This window comes from Asparagus officinalis, chromosome 2, assembly GCF_001876935.1.
Source record: "Asparagus officinalis chromosome 2, Aspof.V1, whole genome shotgun sequence".
Taxonomy (NCBI): Eukaryota; Viridiplantae; Streptophyta; class Magnoliopsida; order Asparagales; family Asparagaceae; genus Asparagus; species Asparagus officinalis.
The window spans coordinates 17,765,039-17,788,506 of NC_033795.1; the positions used below are offsets into that span (position 1 = coordinate 17,765,039).

Here is a 23,468-nt window from a genome sequence, read left to right on the forward strand (position 1 = left end):
GAGCAACTTTGGGGACTTATCATCCTATTGACGAGGATTGATAAGTGGGTTTTGTCAGAGGTGTATTGTTAACGTGACAAGAATTTGGAGTGATGCAAACTGAATGCATATTCTGTGGGGATGATGATCGTCAGAAGTGTAATGTTAACTCGACGATGCGAAAGATTCGTTACTCTTAATCCAGTGGATTCCAAGTAACCAACCCCCAGTCTTGATGAAGACTTAGCAGGGGAATAAAAAAGAGGTAGACAAGGCACATCACCTAGTGGGGCACTATCCATGATGTCGGAATAGAATCACATCACCAGGTAGGCCATTATCTGATGAGTTTGACTATCAGAGGTAATTGTTAACGTGATAGTTGTTGGAGGCCCGGCATCCTACTGAAGAGGATTAGCTTCAGTGGCCGTAGTATCTTTCCCTTCTGACTGGGAAGAGTGAGCCTGGTCCGGTTGCTCAGGAGAAGATTGGGCTTGGTCTGATTGCTCGGGCTGATCCTGCCTACTTTGTTCTTCAGCTTTGATCCTGGCAATGATTTTTTGAGCCTGCTCGCCTTGAGAGATTAGTTGTCTCCAAGAACGGCATTCTGCAACTCCTATTCGAGCTAGGAGGTCGGTTTGTAAATTGTGTCGAAAGGTTTGTACTAGGGTAGACTGTGTCATACCTGTCGGACAACGCAAAGCCATATTTCGAAACCTTTTGACGAAGGCTTTGACTGATTCCCTCTTCTTCTGCTTAGTAGAGAGAAGGGTATGGATGGAGACTTCTGTATCCTCTTCAAAGAATCTTGACAGGAAGAGTCTCTCTAGATCCGCCCACTTTTGGATACAGCCCGCAGGCAGTTTCCTGAACCATTCAAAGGCAATTCCCTTGAGGGTGCCAATGAACAATCGAGCCAGTATGGCATCGTTCGATATTATATTTCCAGTCTGTGACTTGAAATGATAAATATGTTGGTTCGGTGATCCCGTGCTGTCAAAAGTTTGTAGCGTCGGGACCTCGAACTTTGGAGGATAAGGGGCTGCATCCCATTTGGCAGGATAGGGTCTGATAACTCCCTCATCTTGGAGCTCGCTTCTGTTAGCAATGGCTTTAAGGCGGGCTTCCAATTCTTCCATTTTGGCAGACTGAAGATTCTGCTCGTTCTCAGTCTCTCTTCCTTCATCAGAGGAAGATTCCAGGCTGTGGGCTTCTTGGTCAGAAGCCGCATCATCAACCACTTTTCCCTTCCCTTTGCTTGTGTGAGGTCGGGATGAAGACGCTTTTCCTCTCCGGGAAGATTTTTGCCTAAGCGGCGAATCTGTCTCCTGAGATTTGGCCTTGTCTGCGACGATTTGAGTCAACATGGCCATGAGTTCATTGATGGCCTCCTGCTGTGATTTAAGATTCCAGGCTGTGGGCTTCTTGGTCAGAAGCCGCATCATCAACCACTTTTCCCTTCCCTTTGCTTGTGTGAGGTCGGGATGAAGACGCTTTTCCTCTCCGGGAAGATTCTTGCCTAAGCGGCGAATCTGTCTCCTGAGATTTGGCCTTGTCTGCGACGATTTGAGTCAACATGGCCATGAGTTCATTGATGGCCTCCTGCTGAGATTTGAGCATGGCCTCCTGTTCATCAAGTCTCTTCGCGAGATCTTCATGGTTTCCCGTCATATAAGCGAAGCTCTTATGTTCAACAAAAGAGCTTGATGACTGGGACTCTGCAATGGCTGAGTGTTCGTCATCGGAATTAGTTCCTCTGGCTAAACTCTGATAGTTGATAGGAGGAATGGCTCCTGTTCGAGTCCGAGTACGTTGGTAGATTCCTTCAAACTCGTTAGTGATTTCTCTGACGCTTGGAGAATGATCTGTCTCTGACCCGTCGGAACTAAGGGTTGATGATCTCCCTCTACCAACCATGTTAGAAGTGACTCTAAGGTATTTATCCTCTAAAGTCTTCTTCCTGTGAGGATGTCGTCGATTATTGAGCAAAACGATATTCGTCGGTCGGTTGAACATCGACAGCAATTCCCGCAAGTCAGAGACTTGGGATGAACCTCTCACAGAGCGTGAGGGTAGAGATGGAACCCCCTGTCCATTAAAGGATGAGACTGGCTCCTGGTGAACATGGATCTTGAGTCCACGTTGATCTTTTTGAACACGACGAATCGCATCGTGTTCTGAAGAAGAAACACGAGGGTCGTGTTCTGTTTTACTAACGCTAGACCGAAGTCTGCGTTTTGTTGATGAAACGCACCTTTGCCGGTTGCGTTTTTGTTGGTTAACGCAGTTTGTAAGTCTGCGTTTTGGATCTTGAACGCACTCCTGAGAGTTGCGTTTTGGTTCTGAAACGCACTCCTGAGAGTTGCATTCCGCTAAATCAACGCAGTTTTGAAGGCTGCGTTTTGATTGCACAACGCACCACTGAGGGCTGCGTTTGGCATAAACTGAGCCCACTCCTTTAGAGGTAGGGCTGCTCGAGTAATCTCGGCGACTAAAGGAGAGGGTTTCCTTTGGCATAGGAGCAACCTTCACAGAGCGTGAGGGTAGAGATGGAACCCCCTGTCCGTTAAAGGATGGGACTGGTTCTTGGTAAACATGAATTTTAAATCCATGTTGATCATTTTGAACATGACGAATCACATCGTGTTCCAAAGAAGGAACACGAGGGTCGTGTTTAGCTTGATTAACGCAAGACCAAAGTCTGCGTTTTGCTAGTGAAACGCAGTCCTGCGATCTGCGTTCGGATTCAGAAACGCACTCCTGAGAGTTGCGTTCAGTTTGTGAAACGCACTCCTGAGAGTTGCGTTTTGGTTCTGAAACGCAGTCTTGAGAGTTGCGTTCAGTTTGTGGAACGCGGCCCTGAAGGCTGCGTTTTGATTCTGGGACGCACTCTTGAAAGTTGCATTCTGCCAGATCAACGCAGTTTTGAGGTCTGCGTTCTGATGTTAGAACACGCCTCTGAAAGCTGTGTTCTATCTGGGAAACGCACACCTGAGGGTTGCGTTTAGCTTGGCTTATGCAGAGCTCATGTTGAGGCTCCCCTTTGGAGTCGTGCCGAAGTCGAGTCTTCTCCTTTAGGGAGGGGACTGTATGAACAGTGCAACCCCCATGGGAGATAGTCTTTAGATGAGTTGGCCACAATTGGAGCTTTAGTCTCCTCGGAAACTTTGTGGATCTTGCGCATAGCCTTGGGGCTAAAGGATCCGGAGGAGAGGGCCTTCTCAAACTTGGCTTGATCGAACTCAATGATCAGAGTTTCAACGGTCGTTCCAATGAGATGAACGTCGGATTGTGCCACCACTTCTTTGTCAGAGAAGCTCATCCCCAGCGGAGTCGCCATCTCTTGTTTGTTGGAAATTTGCAGTAAAAAGACAATGAAAGAAAATTTGACTTGTATTCTCTCAAAATCAATTACAATTTGGATTCCGATTACAAAAGAGAGGAGAATGAATTTGATTCTCCCCTTTGTTTAATTCTGGGTTCTTCACGGTGGCGATGAGATGCCTCCCTCGAATGCTCGCGTCGAGTTTGCTTCTCGTTGACGATCCGAACGTCTTGATTCACTGGAACGATGTCTTCTCCTCACGATTTGACGCTGTGGAGAACTTGCGTGGCAAGTTTTGAAATAACTCTTGACGAGTTGATAACTCTGAACGAGTTTTAGAAGAACTTGCAGAGCAAGTTTTGAACTCTGATTGAGTTGATAACTCTGAACGAGTTTTAGAAGAACTTGCAGAGCAAGTTTTGAACTCTGATTGAGTTGATAACTCTGAACGAGTTTTAGAAGAACTTGCAGAGCAAGTTTTGAACTCTGATCGAGTTGATAACTCTGAACGAGTTTGAACTCTTAGAAAAAGAGTTGATTTGAACCGAAAGTCGGTTATAAGCCAAGAGATTGCTCCTGTTGCCGAACTTGAAGATGATCTCTGTTGGAGAATGATCCGATCTCCAAGAAATTCCCCCTTTGCTGCCAAGTCTCAGCCAAGAAATTCCCCCTTTGCTGCCAAGTCTCAGATCCCAAAAAGCCCTTGACCGAATCTCCCTCTGTTGGTGAGAAAAAATCCGATCCCCAAGCTAGCCGCAGATCGCTTCTTTGCTGCCCCCCAAAAAGAAGGCCCCGAACTCAGTTGAGTTTCCCACTATTTATAGGGGATTTAGGGTGGTAACTACCCCCTTAATCCGCTCTTAAGTGGGGGCGAAAATCCCTCAAATCGTGGGGAAAACAGTTCCTGAAACTGTTCATTGTGTGCTTTGAACGAGTCAAACGCTGAAAAATAGCGTTCAGGGCCCGAACTCTGCGTTTTTAGACTAAAAACGCAGAGTTGGGCCTATTTTAGTATCTGAACGCACAGGCCGCTCAGCGTAATGAACTCTGAGACGCAGAGTTAGGGTGTTTTAGGCTGAACGCACAGGCCGCTCAGCATGATGAACTCCGAGACGCAGAGTTAATGGCTGAACGCACAGGCCGCTCAGCATGATGAACTCCGAGACGCAGAGTTAGTGGCTGAACGCACAGGCCGCTTGTGCGTTGGAATTCAACTCTGCGTCAAGAGTTTGGGACGCATGGATGAGTCTGTTGAAGAACGCACGTTAAGGCTGAAAACGCACAGTTCGTGCTATTTTAGAGATTAACTCTGCGTTTTGGGTTGAAAACGCAGAGTTTGGCCTGTGCATTTTGGCTCTGTGATGCAGAGGCGAACCTTAGGCGGGCTTGGCGGGCTTCAGGCTAAGTCCAATGTTCTGACGAAGTCCAGTCTTGCAGACGGACTTCAGAACATTACTTGCTACGAAGAACAAGTCATAACTTTCAAACCGTACGTCGGAATTGGACGAATTATATATGAAAATCGGCTATCTCGACGAGACGGATCCATCCGAACCAAGCCGAATGCTTTGGTTCGCTTCCTCCGTTTTACCAAATTCCTTACGGTTTAAGAGATATATGCGTTTTAATATGAAGAGACCGTCAATTTGTAGTCTCTTTTTGCTAGAGCTTTGCACAGATCGTCCTCTTGTAATCTTCGTCTTGGCTTCTTGAAAATATGAGAGTCGTCAGATTGTACCTCCCGATGTTGATTGTGTTGAATTGGGACTTTCATCAGTTGTCGTGAAGGTCGTCAGATTGTAGCCTTCTACGTGAAAGTCCTCAAATTGTAGCCTTCTGGAAGTCGTCAAGTTGTAACTTCCATCATCGGTGTTTGATGGGGGATCAACTATCTATTGTGATTTTTAGACAGCCTACATGGTGTCGGCTCAGTGTTGAGAACACTTCGTCGAGGTGGAGAATTGTGAAAACGGCGAAGGAATTGAGAAAAACGTGAAGAATAAGCAAAACAGACTCCACCACACCCTGGTGTGGTGTTTGCCATGAGTATGGCAGAATCTACTCTGTCTGCCATGGGTGTGGTGTCTGTCACACCCTGGTGTGGCAGAATCTACCGTGTTTGCCATGGGTGTGGTGTGTGCCACACCAGGGTGTGGCAGACTCGTTTTTAGAATCCTAATCTATTTGGGATTGTGTTTTGTTATAAATAGAACCATGTTTTTTAGGGTTTCTTAATGTGAGAATTAACATTGTTTTGCGCACTTTGAGATGGAGATATTGTGAGGGAGTTGAGAGCTTTGGTTAGGGTTATATTTGAGTGATTTTGTGAGTTGTAACCCGTTGTATTTCTCCTCTATATAGTGAAATCTCCCCATCCTCTCCCCGTGGACGTAGGCAATTGCCGAACCATGTAAATTCCTGTGTTTGTGTGTGATTTTGGTCGTTATTTTGTGAATTGCACTCGTGTTTGGTTTTGGTTTTCTTCTCTCATCGCTCACCGACTCGTTTGGTTGTCGAGCACGCTTCCGCACGGCTTCCGCACGGCGCGTAACAATGATTCTAACGGATTATTTGAAGGGAATGAAATTAGAGAGAGAGATACTGTCACCAGGGTGTTTTTTTATCATGCCACTCTGATCGTTTTCCTACACTGTTTTACGTCACAGTGTATCCTCAAAAACACCCTGGTGACAGTATCCATATTCCATAGCTACCGATTAAAGCAATACCTTGTTTTAGCAACATAAAAATTTAGTATATTGTAATAATGTAGAAATAGAACAGCGTCTCATTATAGATTTTAGGTCTATATAAATTCATTTTCTAGAAAACTTGTTTTAACAACTTAAATTAAGAATATTATTAATCTTAATTAAAATAATAATAATAATTTATTTCTTATAGATATTTTGTTATGATATATGTTAGCATTATGAATATCTCAAGTGAAGCTTTGAAAGATAAATAATTTATGCTAATTTAAATTTAGATAAATAATATGTAAAAGCATAAATGAATATTTAATAATAAACTAAATCAAATATACCTCTAGTTACAAAAAGAAAGTAAAGAAACCACTATTTTTTTATCACGGCTATTAATTATTTAGTAGTTGATTATTATTCATTCTAAATCTAATACTCAGGTAATATGAGGTGATCCAAAGCCTAGATAGGGGTGCAGTTGCACGCCTAAACATTTACATAATTGCATATAATGTCATGTACTTTTTTACATCTGTTCCCCATAAATTTTAAACATTACACTCAATAGCAATTTATGTAAAAGCATTTAAAAAATTGACAACAATCTGATTAAACCAATTGAAAAATAAAAGCCCATTTATATTTCCAAGAATAAAGTATATCATCAGTAAATTCATGTAGTTTTATAAAATTATATTTTTATTTTAGGGTAAGTAGATATTCGCCATATCTACTCCCCATGATCTACACTCGTTACTACGTTGCACTTAAAAAAAATCTTAACCATCTATTAGATAATCAATGATAGTGATAATGTAGTGGCCTCTCCGCTACTTTTTTTTAAGTACCGGAGATGACCCAATTCCCTTTTCTTATACCTACTAAACACTCAAAAATAAAGTGTGACTGTTAATTTAGGCATTACACCAAACACTAGATATATCAAAAAAAAAATATTGGTCATTGATTATTAATCGCCCTGCTTACGACTAGTAAGTTTTGCTTTAGTGATCATGCATGCATGTGACTTATTCTATGCGCAATGCCGGTCTTAGTTATCAGGCCGTGACCTTGACGTCAAGTGCTCTTCAAGTCGACGGGACATTGTGACCTGTTACAATCGTAAATGGATACTAAACATCGACCACACAATGAGATAGCTCAATCAAACTCCCCGGTTCAACGAACGTGTGGTATTGGGACGGCTGAGGAGTGCCACAGGCACCTCGGCCGACTAGAGGGTCTATATATCCGGAATTAACCCTAATCAAAATCCATTATTTACAAAAAAAATATTCAAGACCTCTAGTAAAAATCTCTCATTCGAAAATCTTTTCAAATTGTTACTGTTAGGCAAGCTTACGTACTCTAGGGTTCCAACTATCGGTGTAGTCGTGTATGCTAGGATTCTCGTAGGAAAGAAAACACCTTGGTTGATCGCACGAGCTTGGCATAAACTTTATTTAGGCAGTGATGTACCATCTTTTTGCCGAATCAAGTAAAGTTAATCCTCCGTTTGGCAAAGGATTAAGGAAGAGGGGTTAAAGAGAATGTACTTAGTCCATTCGATAATCTGAAGGACTAAATTATTAACCCGTTAAATAAATTTTATTTTAGCCCTTATGATTAGTTTTAGTGTTTGGGAATAACAATAATTTTGACTATTTTCTTTATAATTAGGGGGGTTAACTCTTTTTTTTTGTCAATGAAAAATTTTATTCACTCACCAAATTTGTAACTTTTATGTACATCATGTTACTCTAAAAAAGAGATATCAGCTAGACAAAAGGTGATAAAAAAAACAGAGAAAAAAAAAACACAATTATCACCTACACTTAGCTGCTATAGTGAGGAGAGCCAAACTTTTTCTTCAGCTGGGATTGGGGAATTGAGAAGAATAGTTAAGATATCCACTTTAATGCTTTTAATCAAATGATCACTGCTTCTGGTCTGTCCTTTGAAAAGTTTGTCATTCCTTTCTCTCCAGATAGTGTATACAGCAGTAGAGAGAGCCATTCTTTTGATTCTTTGAGTGATACCCTTTCCCTTTAGCCTGGAATTATACCAATCCAGTAATAGCCTCCATTCCGATGCCCTCCATTTAAATTTCAACCAGTCCATGATGGCATTCCAAATCCTGTTAGAGAAACTGCAATAAAAAAACAGATGACTGCGGCTCTCCATACAAGCACCTTCACACAAATAACATTTATTTGTTTGGACGATCCCCCTTTTAATTAATCTATCTTGTGTTAAGAGCTTGTCTTGAACTGCTAGCCATGTAATATTAAAAGAGTGCTTTGGATGGCAAAATTTCTCCCAGACTGTCATATACCAACTTACTTCTGCTGTAGCTGGGGATAGAATAGAATAAAGGTCAGAGAGATGAATTTTTGAGTTGTTGTAGCAGGAGCTGATAAGCTTCTTCATATTATCAACTCCCCCCAAGTAATCAAAGCCTTATCTCTAACTTTAAGCATTTGTTTCCATACCCATGAATCTCCAGACTTCACATTCACAGACCAAATGTCTCTATTTTTTATGTAGTTTTCATGAATCCACTTTATCCACAAAGATTCCTTATTTGTATGAATATACCAGATAGTTCTCAATGCAGCAGCAGTGTTCCACAAGGAAGCAGAAATAATACCAAGGCCTCCATTCTTTTTTCCAGTGCAAACTTTTTCCCAATTCACAAGAGGAGGTTTAAATTTCTGATCAGAGTTGCCCCACAAAATGTTTCTACAGAGCTCATCAATTCTGCGCAAGACCTTAACTGGAAGAATGTAGCAAGAAGTCCAGAAAATTTGGATGCCCAGGATGACACTTTTAATAATCTGCAATCTACCAGCATATGACAGCTTTTTAAGCTTGACCCAAGCTTGAAACTGACCTAAAATCTTAATGAAAAGTGGACTGCAGTCTATATATGACATTCTTTTACTTATAAGAGGCAGACCAAGGTATTTGATTGGTAAACTTCCCTCAGGAAAGTTTAAACTGTTCCTTATAACACCCTTAATTGATTCTTCAACCCCTCCATAGTAAATAGCACATTTAGATGGATTTGCTTCCAAACCAGATTTTTCACCAAAATCTTTTACACAGTCATAGATTTTTTGAACTGAATAAAGCTCCCCCTTACTGAAAAGAAGAAGATCGTCAGCAAAAACTAAGTGGGTAATGTTGAGTTTCTTACATTTGGGATGAAATTTAAATTTCTTGTCACCCTTTAACAGATTAATGCTCCTAGAGAGATACTACATTCCAAGAATGAAAAGATATGGAGAGAGGGGGTCACCTTGTCTTAAACCTCTTTTGCCTTTGAAATAACCATGTAAAGATCCATTAAGAGAAATGGAATACCTTGGAGTGGGAATGCAAGTAGTAATCCAGCTAGTAAATACCTTTGGAAAACCCATGTCATTGAGAATATCTTGCAGGAATTTCCAACTGATTGTGTCGAAGGCTTTCCTGATGTCAATATTGATCATAACTCTGGGGGACACATGCTTTCTTCCATAATTTTTAACAAGTTCATGTGCTAGCAACATGTTATTTGTAATTTGTCTACTCTTCACGAAGGCACATTGAGCTTCATTGGTGAGGAAACCCATGACAGATTGAATTCTGTTTGCTAGGATTTTTGAGATGATTTTGTAGAGACAGTTACAGTAGGAGATAAGTCTGAAATCAGTAGGGGTCTTAGGGCATTGGATTTTTGGAATCAGTGCTATATAGGTAGAATTTACTACCCCTAGTAATTTTCCCATTCTGAAAAATTCTTTAATTGTAGCTGTGACTTCATCTCCAATAATCGACCAAGAAGATTTGAAAAAAGATGCACTATATCCATCGGGACCTGGTGCTTTGTTATCAGGCATGGAGAACATAGCAACTTTTATCTCATCTTTAGTAACTGGTGCATATAACAGATTTGCATGGCTTTCTAATAGGCAAGGGCCACTGCGGATTACATTGATGTCTGGAGTTGAAGTTGGAGTGGCAGATCCCATAAGATTCTTATAATATGAATGAATTCATTTATAATTCCCTCTCCATTTGTAATTTTCCCCCCCAAGTTATTGTAGAGAACCAGAACTCTATTCTGGTGCCTGTTTGATTTGATGATGGAATGAAAAAACCTAGTGTTTCTATCTCCTTGAATACTCCAGGCTATTCTTGATTTTTGATGAAAGAAGGAAAGTTCACAATCTAATAGCTTGTTATAAGATGAGACAAGGCTTCTTTCTTGACTAATGAGTGCATCATTAAAGGGGTCAGATTGAAGCTTCTTTTGAATTTCCTCCAATGCCAGTTTTGCTCTTTGGACCTGTTCGCTAATGTTGTGGAAATGTCTTTTGTTTAGCTCCTTCAACGATCCTTTCAGTTGTTTCAGTTTAGAGAAGACTGAGAACATTTTGTAGCCATCAACATAGGACCCCCATATAGCTGAAACTGTAGGCAAGAAATCATCATGCTTTGTCCACATTTTGAAGAATTTAAAAGGCTTTTCCCCCTGAATATTATCTGCATAGATTAAAACAAGGGCGGGAGAATGGTCAGAAAAACTAGGGAGCATATACTCAACATGACTTGAGTTAACCAGATTGATCCATTGGTCATTGACTAGGGCTCTGTCTAATCTACTCCACACTCTAGTGATTGTATCTTGCTTGTTGTTCCATGTATAGAAACAACCAATGGTTTTGAGGTTACTCCACACTCTAGTGATTGTATCTTGCTTGTTGTTCCATGTATAGAAACAACCAATGGTTTTGAGGTGGGAGAGCTGACAGTCATCAATAAACTCATTGAAGTCTCTTGTATCAGCTTCAGTTAACACAGCACCCCCCAATTTTTCCTCATTGTTGATCATAGCATTGAAATCTCCACTAAGGAGCCATGGAATATTTCCAGAAGTTTGTTGAATGAGGCCTAATTCATTCCACAGATCTTTCCTAGATTCAGAGGAATTGTATCCATAGATTAATGAAATGATACAATTGAGACTACCATCAAGAGCTTTGACATTACATGTAATTTGTTGAGGTGATGATTTGATAATATGAACTTCTAGAAAGCTGGGGTCCCATAGTGATATAATTCTGCCTTTTTCAGTGCAGCTAGCATTTGAGCACCAGTCCCAATTATTTGCTATCTTTTTAGCAATATCTAGAACTTTTGTATCTTTGATTTTTGTTTCAAGAAGGGACATGAAGGAGATATTATACTGCATCATATGGTTCCTAACCATATGTTGTTTAGGGGGCTTGTTTAGTCCCCTAACATTCTAAAAGGAAAAATTCATGATGACTTCCCCCCTCTATCAATAGTAGAAGGGTCTATTCCACTAGCTTCATTTACCAAAGGAGAGAAAGAATTGGTAATAGTTTGATTTCTCATCATATTGATGTTCCTCACCTGAGATAGGGGGGCAACTACTTGCGAGAAATTTGCTCTGCCATTAGATTGACCGTGCACAACATGAGAGAACAGTGCCCACCAGAGTTCCAGAAAAAGCCTGGACTATGCTCCACTGGCCTCTCTTGAACAACCTGTTCTGTACTTAGAGTATCTGAACTGACAGTAATCCCTGAATCCTTTTCCAGCACCTCTTGAACATTATGTACAACTTGTTCTTGAGAAACCTGCTTCTCTGTTTCTCCTGCTTTCCTGCCATTTGTAACTTGACTTGCTACTATATTTGGCTTTGCACTAGTAAAAAGATGTCCAGCCCCAACGGTTGTATACAACCGTTGGGGGTGGATTTATCAGCCCCAACGGTTTAAACCGTTTATTTTCCCGCCGAATCCCCTTAAAAAAACCCTAGTTCTTCCTCCCAAATAGGACCTCGCCGCCTCTCCTCCTCCTCATCTTCGCCGGACCTGACTTGTAAGTCCTCTAACCCTAGTTTCTATTTCGCAGATTCTTGTCGATGTATTTTCCGGTCTCTTCACTTTATCTGTTTCTGTGGACTTGGAATGAGCTTTCCTCAATTTTATTGATTTTAGGTTTAATTGCAGAGTGCCTCCAGTACTAAAGTTTTACCGCTTATTAATCCTGAACTTTTTATTAGAACTTTGATCCCTAATTCCACGATGGAGTTATCTTCCCATTATTTGTATTCATGACTTCAGTTTGATAGTCATGTGTATAGATTGCAGGAATTAATTGCTTAAATATGTTGTCAACTAGTAATCCTCCATTCCTTCTATTTCCTGCAATAATTGGAGATATAATCAAATATTAGTACTTTTCCATGCTCCTCACTGAACTTTATTTTCAAGGCAATGTGCATTTTTTATGCAGTGAGTTGTCATTCCACAGGTCTAATTAAGCTTTCTTTATCCCTAATCACTGCGTATGGCCTTGTTGGCAAAGTCGCTAATTATTTTGAGAATTCTCCATGCATCTGATTCTTCACAGTTTCTCCGGAGCTCATTTGCTGTGAAGGCAATATCCATGGAGGATGTAATTAACAGAATGTTAAATCTCTCTCTATTCGATAACATGTATGTTAACTAAAGTGTAATAGAGCACTAACAAACCATTGTTGACTTTATAATAATGCTTAATTACTCACGCTTGTTTAATGAATATTGATTCTACCTAATAAGGCAAGTCTTAATTAGCAGATAATTACACTGTTTAACTCTGTGTAATTGAAAAGTTAAGATTTGATTCGTTCCTGTGATAAAAAGGGGCTTATAATTTTTCCATGTCATCCTTGTGTTGCATCATGCTGTCCCTTGCCTTTAGGTTTAATAATGTGGAGAGAATATTTAATTAAGAAACAAGGACATGTGAGTATTGGCTAAAAATATAGGCTCTATTTATAGTCCAGCTAAAGTTTATACCCATTTTTACAAAATTCAATAGTGAAATCTTCAAGTTCCAAACATCTTGACAGTAAACAATGAAAATGTTCCTCAACATGGCCGCATGAAACAAAATAATTCATTAGCTGACCACGAAACTTGAGATAAAACTTCATTGTAACTGGTAGTCGGTGTTAGATTTTTGCTATATTCTTTTACTGCTTGAAATGTAACTGGTAAGCATATATTATGTGAAAATTTCATACACATAATAAATATTTGATGCACTAGACATTTTGAGTTGTTTTCTTTTGTTGATTCTGTGTTTGATTGGTTGAATACTTAGGTATGATGCGACCGTCGAGGCTATTACTTCTAATGGTTACCATGTTGCCTATGATGGATGGGGAAACAAGGAGGAGGTATGTTGGATAATGCGTTTTTTAATAAGCCATATCTTCCAAGAAAGTCCGTCTGTATTTTAATTAAATTTGTCAATATCTTACACTAGTAAAATAAGCCATATCTTCCAAGAAAGTCCGTCTGTATTTTAATTAAATTTGTCAATATCTTACACTAGTAAAAAGATGCTCATCCTCTTCTTAGACTCATATCGTGAAAGTAATTAGATTTTCAATGCTTTAAAAGAGTAAACTACCTAGTAACTAATTGTTTAAATCATTAGTGCAAGTCGACGACTAAGTGTAGCCTTAAAAAATGTCTAAGCTGTGGGAATTTTTTTTACCAATATTCTCACACCTGCAGTTCATTTTTACAGGTCAAACTGATGCTAATTGCGCTTCTATCTGAATCTGAACTTAGAGTATCTGATGCCACAATTGAGCTAATCTTAGATAAGGTAGATAATGTTTTTGAATGCACTACTAGTAAACTTATCTTGAATTGCTTTGATTGGAAAAATTTTCATGTAATTCGTGATCGTACTTTGTAGTTTATGATGACTTTCTTCATTTTCCTGATTCAAAATGCTTTATATTATTTTTTTGTTAGATGATGTGGTGTAATGATAACTGTTTCACATCTTTAGAATCATGAGTGGGTCCTTAAAACACCTTTACATGCAGTACATTTTGATCAGCTATTGCAAGTATTTCATTCTCTTGTTTATCCTATTTAGAGAGTCTTCTGATTCACAAATATTCATATTCTTTGTTATGCAGGGGTGCAGCTTGGTGAATGCATTAAAACTTTAATCCATGCCGATTACCCTGAACAGTGGCCTAGCCTTCTTCACTGGATAACATGCAACTTACAATTACAAGACCAACAAGTATATGGAGCTCTCTATGTGCTAAGGATTCTTTCCAGGAAATATGAGTAAGTAAAATCTCTTTTGTTATACGTGGATTCTGGAACCAGCTCCTTCTATAATCATTATATTTCGTGCATACACAAATCAAATGCTATTACCAATATTTCACAAAAGCTTTTCTAAAACTCGCTTCGAAACTTTATGAAGGGTAATCACTTCTAGAGAGAGCAATCCAACCATCCTCTCTTGTCCTGCAACAATTCTTCGGCTTTGCAATGTATGTTGTGTCGCGAGAGAGCAATCCAACCATCCTCTCTTGTCCTGCAACAATTCTTCGGCTTTGCAATGTATGTTGTGTCGCATGAATCATGTTCTCTTCCAAGAAGCCGACTATCTGTGAGTTTTAGTTGAGGTTGTGATGAATCTCATGAGTTTTAGTGGGTCTAAACCTAATAAATGTTTTGTCATTCTTGTTCTTCTTGCCTTCTATAGTTTAAGCTTGCAGAATTATATTAAGGGAGATTGCATAATCAATGCTGTTACTGTTTGATGTTGTCTACTATCTGTTTGCTTAACAGCATTTGATGAAAATTTGTGTTAATTTTGTTGTTTTAAGTTGCAAGACACATTAATTCTTTATTAAAAAACCAATTTTGTCGTTCTTGGATTGGAGGCATGCATATTGTATATAATTGAGGCACATTCATTGGTTGGGAAGTTGGTGAAGTTGCTACTCAACTTGTGTGAGTGTAGTTTCCTAATTTTCATATCCAATTGGCAGATATATAAATGCTAATCATGTTTATGGTTTTGATTTCTGCTTATATTTGTGTCATTTGTCTCCAGCATTCATTCATGCCTTGTGCTTCAGTCCAAATAGGTACTGGCTCCGTGTTGCCACTCAAGAGAGTGTGAAGATATGGGATATGGAGACTGGAGAGCAAGTCTATTGTTCAGGATCTGAAGCCAACTGATGCCCCTTAGCCAACTTCATCCAAAAAACAGGTATATTCAATCACCAACCTCATTTTCTTAGTTTATATAACTGCTTATTTATACCCTGCAATTCTTAAATAATCTCATTATGCCTGATATTCATCAAATTAGAAAATAGAAATATCAAATCGTTAGTCATTCTTTGGGAATTATTCAATTTCTTTAGATGATCAATTTTTTCCTCTTTGCTACAGAGGTTGGTTTGGCCTTCCTCAAGGAATGTAAATGGATTGACACGGAGCATCAGCAGGCCAAAGTTCATTTTTTGTCAAGAACATCCTGAGATTCGAAATTCCATCATTTGTTAAAACTTGAATTTGATGGATAAGGAGGAACCTCCTGATATCAAGTCACCTTTCTCTGTTATCCTTCAGTGTCTTCTTCATCTTTTCTATGTAAAAAAGCTGAGGATGTTTTAATTTGATCAAAGGAATTGATGAATGCATTGTTATTGTCTCAATTAAGAGTGTGATTAATCTTGAGCATCGTTATTTTTTTTTAGAATTAGGTATTTGCCCCAACGGTTGAAACCGTTGGGGCTGAGTAAGGCCCCAACGGTTCCAACCGTTGGGGCATTTTTTAATTTTTTAAAATTAAAAAAAATAAAAAATATTTGCCCCAACGGGTGTAACCGTTGGGACAAGTTTTTTAACCGTTGGGGCAACATCAGCCCCAACGCAATGTGCCCCAACGGGTGTTTTAGCAGCCCCAACGGTTGTAACCGTTGGGGACATGCTCAGCCCCAACGGTTCCAACACGGTTGTAACCGTTGGGGACATGCTCAGCCCCAACGGTTCCAACCGTTGGGGCTGCTACAGTTTGTACTAGTGTTGGCATCCACCTCTGAACCATAGGTTTCTTTTTGCATTTTAGTAGATCATGCCCAACCTGTTTATAGTGTTCACACCATCTTGGTTTCAATTCATATACTATCTTCTGATTAAATTTCCTGCCATTTGGACTATTTATAACAATTTGATCAGGAAGAGAGGTGGGTAATTTAACTTCAACTAATACCCTTGCATAGGCCAATCTTTGTCTATTTGCAGTAAGTTTATCAGTGGCTATAGGTCTTCCAATGAGGCTTGCAATTTTACTAATCCCTTTTTCATTCCATAGGTTTAGTTTAAGTGCAGGTAGCTGTATCCACATAGGGTAAATACACTCATCCATTTTTCCAAAATCCTAATTCAGTGACCAAACTTTTAATAAGAGTGGTCTGGAGCAAAAAAACCAAGGGCCTCTTGTGAGAATTTCATTCATTTCCTCTTTATTATTGAATTTGAAAAGAAAAACACCTGCTCTCAAAAGGCATATTTCAGGATTAGCAATATGAGACCAAATTTTCCTAACAAAATTTTCCATGGCTTTAAATCTAACATTTATCCCAATCACTTGACCAACAAGAGAAAATTTTCACATTGATGCACCCTCGTTCCATTCCTCTTCATCAAAAGTAACTGTATCATTCATTTCAGGGGGAATAAAATTCAGATCTAAACCACTACCAGGCAATCTATTGTCTGAAAACAGACTAATCCAGCTCCTCTTTTGATTTTGATCTGAAGGATTATCAGCTATTTTTGATCCCTCAAGAGTAGATGTAGGAACTCCTTTTTCCAGAATCACAACATCTGGATTAGAATTATCAACAGAGATAAATGTAACAGTTGCAGAATCAGGCTTCGATTTAGAAGTCGATGGATCAGTATCCAGATCTCTTAAAGAAACAGGAGGTTGATGTACAAAATGAGAGGAATCAGGAGAATCCATCTCAGACTCAACATCATCAGCCCAGGACACTCTCTTAGAACCATTAAGGGAGAGAGGAGACTTACTAAGTTGTCTAATCTGAACTCCGATCATCTGAGGAGTTGCAGGAATAGTAGTGGAATCAAGGATATCAACCATGGATCTCTTCTTCTTTTCCCCTTTAGGGCCAGTAGAACCCATTATAGATTGAGAATCTTCATCATCTTCAGCAAAAACTTCATCGAAATGATCTCCAGAGGCAGCCAAACTGGAATTAGCAGCTCTAAGACCAATGTTAAAGATTTTTTTCGCACTATTCTTCTTCTTCTTCGCCATTGAGATCTCAGCGGAGGTGCATGTTAGCAAGAGAGAAATCTCCCGCTAAAGTGCACCTACAGACCGCTCCTTTCTTAGTTGTTTGCTTGGGGGGGAGGGGGGGTTAACTCTTAATCCTTCTAAATAGGAGTATTAGTAAACCCCCTCATTTTGATGGGTTAACTCATTTTAATCCCTTTAGAAGGGTTAGCTTAACTCTTCTATATTTTTTTATGTTTGGCAAATTATGGTGGGTTAACTCACTTTAATCTTTGTATAGATTTTTAGTGTTTGGCGGGTTAAGAAGGGGTTAAGTCTCCTTAACCCCTCACTTAACCATTTGTCAAACGGTACCTTACTTTTTTTCATTCAGTAAAATTAAAATAACCTTGAATTCTAATCTAACACGAACAAGCCTTAAAATATATATAATTATGTATAAAAAGTAAGATTGGTTTGAGGGGGGGGTTGCAATCCGTCGGTCGGCTCAGTCTTGATCGAAAACTGGAACCGTACTACCAAAATTTGGCAACCGAACCGAACCGAACGAGGCTGTTCGGTTCGTTCGTGTGGGTTTGATCGGGTTGGGTAAGTTAAGCTATGAAAGCTTTGAGTTGAGAGATCAATTATATCCAGGAGCTATTACAACAATGTTTCACAAAGAAAATGCCATAGGGAAGAGAGCATCAAAGATCCCACAGTGCTCAGATCGATCCTAAAATCGGCCAACCATTTTGAAAGACGAAAAGTAAAGCAAGAAACATGGAATATTATGAAAAGGAAGTTCTATTCAATGTTTGGAGAGATATCTCTGGAACTCAGACGAGATATCTAGAGTTAGTTAAAGAGATGAAGGCAAAGAACTTTAGAGAGAGAGCGTTGAAGACGAGGGGTGTTTGTGATTCTCAAAATCTCAACCAATTTAGTTGAGGACTCGCAAGTAATTAGGGAGGATTTCTTCGGTGCTCCAAAAATAGACTTTTTTCAAAATTTTAAATTGACAAAAATAAAAATCAGCTAAAATAAGAAAGGGTATTTTAGTCTTTCAAAATTCTCTTCTAATTGCTTTCTATCCTAAGAGCAACCATTTTGTTACTTCTTTCGTTTCTCATCCGCATTCTCTCCCTCTCAAAATTTTTTTTAACGTCTCGTGTTCGCTCTGCCTTGTATAGAGAAATTATTTTCTTTCTCCGCTCCCTGAGAGGAGTCTCTTCCTTAGCCACGGCGAGTTCGAACAAGATCAAGGTATGTAATCACTCATTAGAAGCCTAACTTTTCTCTGAATGTGGGAAAATTAATAACATATTGTTTGCTAATCTCTGAATGGTACTAATTGGAAATTAGGAACATTCTTTTTAAATACTAAAACTGTCTATTTTGTTGGTTTGATCTTGTATGCGCACTTAGGGTTTATTTAGATTCAAACTTTATGCAAGTTTCTAATTGTTGTTGATAAAAATTGGTTAATGTTGTTTAGCATAAAATTTGTTGTTAAATTTTGGTTGATTAGAAATTTATTTATTTATATATGTTAATAAATTCTAGAAGATTTGTTGTTAAATTTTGGTTGATTAGAAATTTATTTATTTATATATGTTAATAAATTCTAGAAGATGATTTTAGAACCTTGTTTTTAGAACATTAGAAATTTATTTATTTATATATGTTAATAAATTCTAGAAGATGATTTTAGAACCTTGTTTTTAGAACATCGTTTTCTATCAGTGAACAATATTTAATAGGGCTAATATTTTGCTATATGACTAATTTTTTTGCTTATGTCTTATTAAATAATATGCATGCCAGGTGAATCCTTAGGCCTATCCTTAATGGGATACGAGGACATAATTCTGAAATCTATACCACTAAAAATAAATGGTATGAGTTTTATAATTCATATGCCAATTTGAAGAGTTTTAGCATTAGAAGGGATAAAGTGAGATATGATAAAAATGACAATCTTTACTATCGTAAATTTGTTTGCTTTAAAGAAGGAATTCGTGAAACTAATCATATGGATAGAATATATAAAGAACGGGCATTATCCAGATGCAATTGTGATGCATGTATTGAGATTGTTTTTGATAATCAAACACGGAGATGGTTTGTTTATAGTTTAAGGGATATGCATAATCATGAGCTTGCAGGCCCAGATGAAGTTCCCTTTCTTCACTCTCAACGAAGAGTTGATGATGTACAAATGGAAAAAATTCATATGCTAGCACAATGTGGCATTCTTAAAAATAAAATTATGGATTTTATGGAGTATAGAGACGGAGGTTATGAGAAGGTTGGTTTTATTAGAAAAAAAATATTTATAATAAGTGGTGTAAAATATCACAAAGAATAATAGAATAGGGAGATGCACAAACTGTATTGAATATGATGGAACAAAGAAAAAGGAAAGATGTAGGTTTTTTCTATTTGAATAAAACTGACGGTGAAGGCCATCTTACACATTTGTTTTGGGCTGATCTCAATCAAGAGTTGACTATGAAGCTTTTAGTTTATTATTTGACATTACTTTTTAAACAAACAAATATGCCATGCCTTTCATACCATTTATTGGTTTAAACCATCACTGAAGAACAATAATATTTGGATGTGGAGTAGTTTGTAATAAAACAACTACGAGCTACATTTGGTTGTTGAAGGCATTTAAAATGGCGATGTATCAAAAAGAACATTTGTCTGTTATTACCGACGGTGATAGTGTCATGCATGAAGCTATTATCACAGAGTTTCCAGACGTAAAGCATCAGCTGTGTTCTTGGCATATAGGAAAAAACTTATATGACAATATAAGAAATTATTCGGTTAGAGCTGTCTTCCAAGACCTTATTTCGAAAATATACAGCTAAAGTATTTGAAAATAAGTGGAAAGAGCTTCTTGCTAATAAGTTAGGTAATAAAGGGAAAAAATGGTTACTAAGAATGGATTAAAAAAAATATTTATGGGCTGCTACCTACTTACATGGGCATACTTTCTTAGGTCTTAGAAGTACACAACGCAGTGAAAGTATAAATTCTATTCTACATAAATATGTCAACTATGGCATGACTCTTGTTGATATGATTCATCACTATGATAGATGTATTTCAGGTGCTCGTCGAAATGAGACAGCAGATGACTCTAAAACCTCCCAATTTACTCCATATCCGAGAACTTGTACAAGAAAATTAGAGTTATATGTTGTTGATGTTTATACACCTGCTATTTTTGATCTAATTAAAATTGACATGCAAAAAGGAAAAAATTATTGTATTGCGGAGCACAACATTGTTGATGGACTCAAATCCAGAGGTTCGCACAATAGTTTGTTGTAAATGAGAAAGTGGAAAGTTAGTTACGTTAACATGTGAATGCATGCAACTAGAATCAAAAGGAACACAGTGTAGCCATATGTTTTCCTTAATGAAATATCTAAATCTTACATCATTGCCAGAGTGTTGTATTTGTCCACGATGGACTAAAAATGTTAAAGCTGGATTTACTTCTGATAGACATGGCACAGTGAATGAAGTCTCACATCATGTAACTAGAAACAAAAAATTGGTGAAACTAGCAAAACAAGTGTGTTATAAGGCAGCTAAGTCCGAAGATCAATTTTATGAGCTTATGAATTTTCTTAATAGCAAATTAGCATCATTTAAACTGAAGGAAAATAAATCTGAAGCGTATAATGATTATAACTCAGATGATGGAACATGTGAGATAAATGTAGATGAGGATGAAGATACAACAATCGTGTTAGATCCCATCTGAGCAAAGACGAAAGGTGCACCTAGAAAAAGATTGAAGGCATACAGTGAAAACGAACTAACCGTTGTGGCATGTGCAACCAACAAGGTCATAATATTCGGAGCTGTCTAAGTATTTCAGTAAACAACGTTGACAAGTAAGATGTAAATAACGACACTGGGTAATTCTAATTAGATTATGATCATTACTTTTTTTTTATATTCTCTTATCTAAAATGTCAAAAATAATTAAGTTATGTCAATTATAGGCAATACTTCCCATCTGATATGACATGGTCACAAGAAGACTACAACCTGCATTGATTTGAAATAGGTAAAATAACGTCTTTGTTAGCTTTATTCAGGTTCTGTTTAAATCGGTAAAAAAAATTGTATATGAATGTGAATTCTTCTTATTCTTAGATGCTTGGAAAGTTACAGACTCTTTTCATCAAAGATTATAATCACATGCTTTTCAACTAGCTGGTGGCCTTCTCTCTCGCTACAGTAGTGGTTGGACGATTTGTCATTAAGTTTTTTTTGGTGGAGAAAGAGGGTGGGTGATGTTCATCTTCCTAGAGACTTACACAAGGATGTTTTGGTCAGCAAAATCACTATATTACAATCCGGGTTGGCATTTCTTTTCATTTTTTTGATTAGGTTGGAGGAAATGTAGAAAATAGTTTTAAACTGTCATTGGAGCTTTGACGGATTTCAGGGCAGGTCTTTGTAGGGACATTGTTCATATTTATCTTGTTCTCATATCCCTCTATACTGTATCTTGGTTTTTCCTTTCTTTGCTTTGATTTTTTAGGTAATTGTAAGATTTTTAGTTTCTAGTTGATGCTTAAAGTGGACACATGGATGCCATGTTAAATATTTAAAATAGCATTTGTTTGCATATTATGTAATTCAATATGAATTGGTTGGTTCCGAAGTTGCCCATTTGTTAAATCTTATGTTTATGTGATATTTTGTTTTTCACGTTTGAATGAAAGTGATGAGAGCATACTTACGAGTAAACAGAGATTAAAGAGAAATTTGGACCTATTACAAGTTATTGCTCATCAAATCCTCCAGAATATGTTTAGTCGCTCTCATCAAAATCGTAAAAATACTAAATCTCTAATGTGGGAATACATGTATTAATCTGAAACTATTATAGGTCTTGCTCAGCAAATCCAACAAAACATGTTCAGTCATCTCGTTGCTTTAGTATTTGATATAAGTTTGATCTCTTTCTTTATTTCTTCACATTGATTCCACTCGAATAGAATGAATTCACCAATCAAAGTTCTACGGAACCTTTTAATGTAGGCCTAGACAATAAACAAACCATGAAAATTAGCAATCATAAGTAAATACAGTACACGAGGTGACAATATTTAGTTTTCATACATGTACATACCTGGCTTATATTAATTCTCATATGACTTTCATCTCAATATTCCATTAACTTTAATGTATAAAGTCCACAATCAATCCTAATAGTTCAAGTTCATAAAATAAAACAAAATGTAACTATGTTCATTATAGGATCATAAAATATGGAATTGAAGAAAATTTTATGGAATGTCTTACGAATTAATTTGTTACGGCATATCCTGAACTATAGTCCAATCCCAATTAGTAATATCTACATGTCTTAATAATGCGACCATCTCAAGGGATTGTAATTTATCAACTTCAATACATGCTTGGATTCCGTGCATCTATAAGATATCAAAAGAGATAATATTCAAACTTATTCGTTCAAAATAGTGAATGTGAGTATTTAGCATGTACTTACAAAAAACATGCTAATTGTCTTGTATTGTGATTCAACTATTCCATCATGCATCGAGTTTAGGATTTGGAACTTCCTAATTTGAGGAAGCATAACAACAACATACCAATGATTTCCTTCACTATTTGTAGAAAAAAAACACCTATAAAAGCATGGATAATTAAAAAGACTTAGTCATAGAGTTATCAAATGAAATATTTGAGAAACTTTCTAGGGAATATAAACATAATATTAAATATACCATATCAGATGACATTATTTCACGAACATCATTAGCACACTTTTTTATAATATGAAATGATGATGTTACTCCTTGTTGCACATTTCTTTGAAGCAAGCCATACGAGAAGCATGATTGATAGCTAATCTTTTTGTTGTCAAAGTTTTAATTACCGCTTCACAGTTTAAGAAAATATGTATATGCATCCATTATCTAAAAAATATAATTTTAAATCATCAAATTACTATTTACATTCACCAAACCAAAGTCAAAATACAAAGAATAACTTTATGATTACCATAAATGCATTTGATTTTATATAGAATAAAGAATAAGTACCTCATTTGATAACCATGCATCCGTTCCAAGGTTTCCACTTGCAAGCAAATGCTTCAAATATTCTCCAGTGAGAATGATATCACCTATTTGAACAAAAGACATAATTTTCTCTCCTTTGCTTTCCCTTTGCTCATGATGAGGTGACACATAAGACTCATCATTCATCCATTCTGAATTCAGATTAGGAGGTTTCATAATTAAATCTACATGAACACT

The 23,468-nt window shown here is 37.6% G+C and overlaps 2 protein-coding genes and 2 long non-coding RNA genes across 5 annotated transcripts; 2 read left to right on the top strand and 2 right to left on the bottom strand.

The window, feature by feature from the left end:
* On the bottom strand, window positions 7,852-11,248 carry LOC109830891. Its single transcript, XM_020398248.1, has 4 exons — window positions 10,250-11,248; window positions 9,274-10,031; window positions 8,608-9,153; window positions 7,852-8,146 (listed from the first exon to the last, which is right to left on the bottom strand). Exons 1-4 carry the CDS (start codon window positions 11,246-11,248, stop codon window positions 7,852-7,854), a joined length of 2,598 nt encoding a protein of 865 aa, XP_020253837.1.
* LOC109830427 lies at window positions 11,805-15,559 on the top strand. Of its 2 annotated transcripts, none has more exons than XR_002244295.1 (6): window positions 11,805-11,904; window positions 13,177-13,252; window positions 13,609-13,689; window positions 14,012-14,168; window positions 14,950-15,108; window positions 15,294-15,559. It is a non-coding gene; the product is annotated as an uncharacterized LOC109830427 (long non-coding RNA). The 2 variants fall into 2 exon arrangements; XR_002244296.1 differs by having other exon boundaries at window positions 14,975-15,108.
* Window positions 15,799-16,272, bottom strand: LOC109830893. The gene has a single exon (XM_020398250.1). The coding sequence runs from the start codon at window positions 16,270-16,272 to the stop codon at window positions 15,799-15,801; it is 474 nt and encodes a 157-aa protein (XP_020253839.1).
* LOC109829440 lies at window positions 18,283-21,619 on the top strand. The gene is made up of 4 exons (XR_002244015.1): window positions 18,283-18,411; window positions 20,865-21,065; window positions 21,177-21,241; window positions 21,331-21,619. It is a non-coding gene; the product is annotated as an uncharacterized LOC109829440 (long non-coding RNA).

Excerpts from the sequence above, each read along its gene's own strand:
- LOC109830891 (XM_020398248.1), bottom strand. The coding sequence starts at position 11,248 with ATGCAGTATAATATCTCCTTCATGTCCCTTCTTGAAACAAAAATCAAA. Across the intron at positions 10,032-10,249 it reads TTAGTCAAGAAAGAAGCCTT|AATCTTATGGGATCTGCCAC; the intron begins GTCTCATCTTAT and ends TCATATTATAAG. Across the intron at positions 9,154-9,273 it reads TATCTTTTCATTCTTGGAAT|TAAGGGGGAGCTTTATTCAG; the intron begins GTAGTATCTCTC and ends TCTTCTTTTCAG.
- LOC109830893 (XM_020398250.1), bottom strand. The coding sequence starts at position 16,272 with ATGGATGAGTGTATTTACCCTATGTGGATACAGCTACCTGCACTTAAA.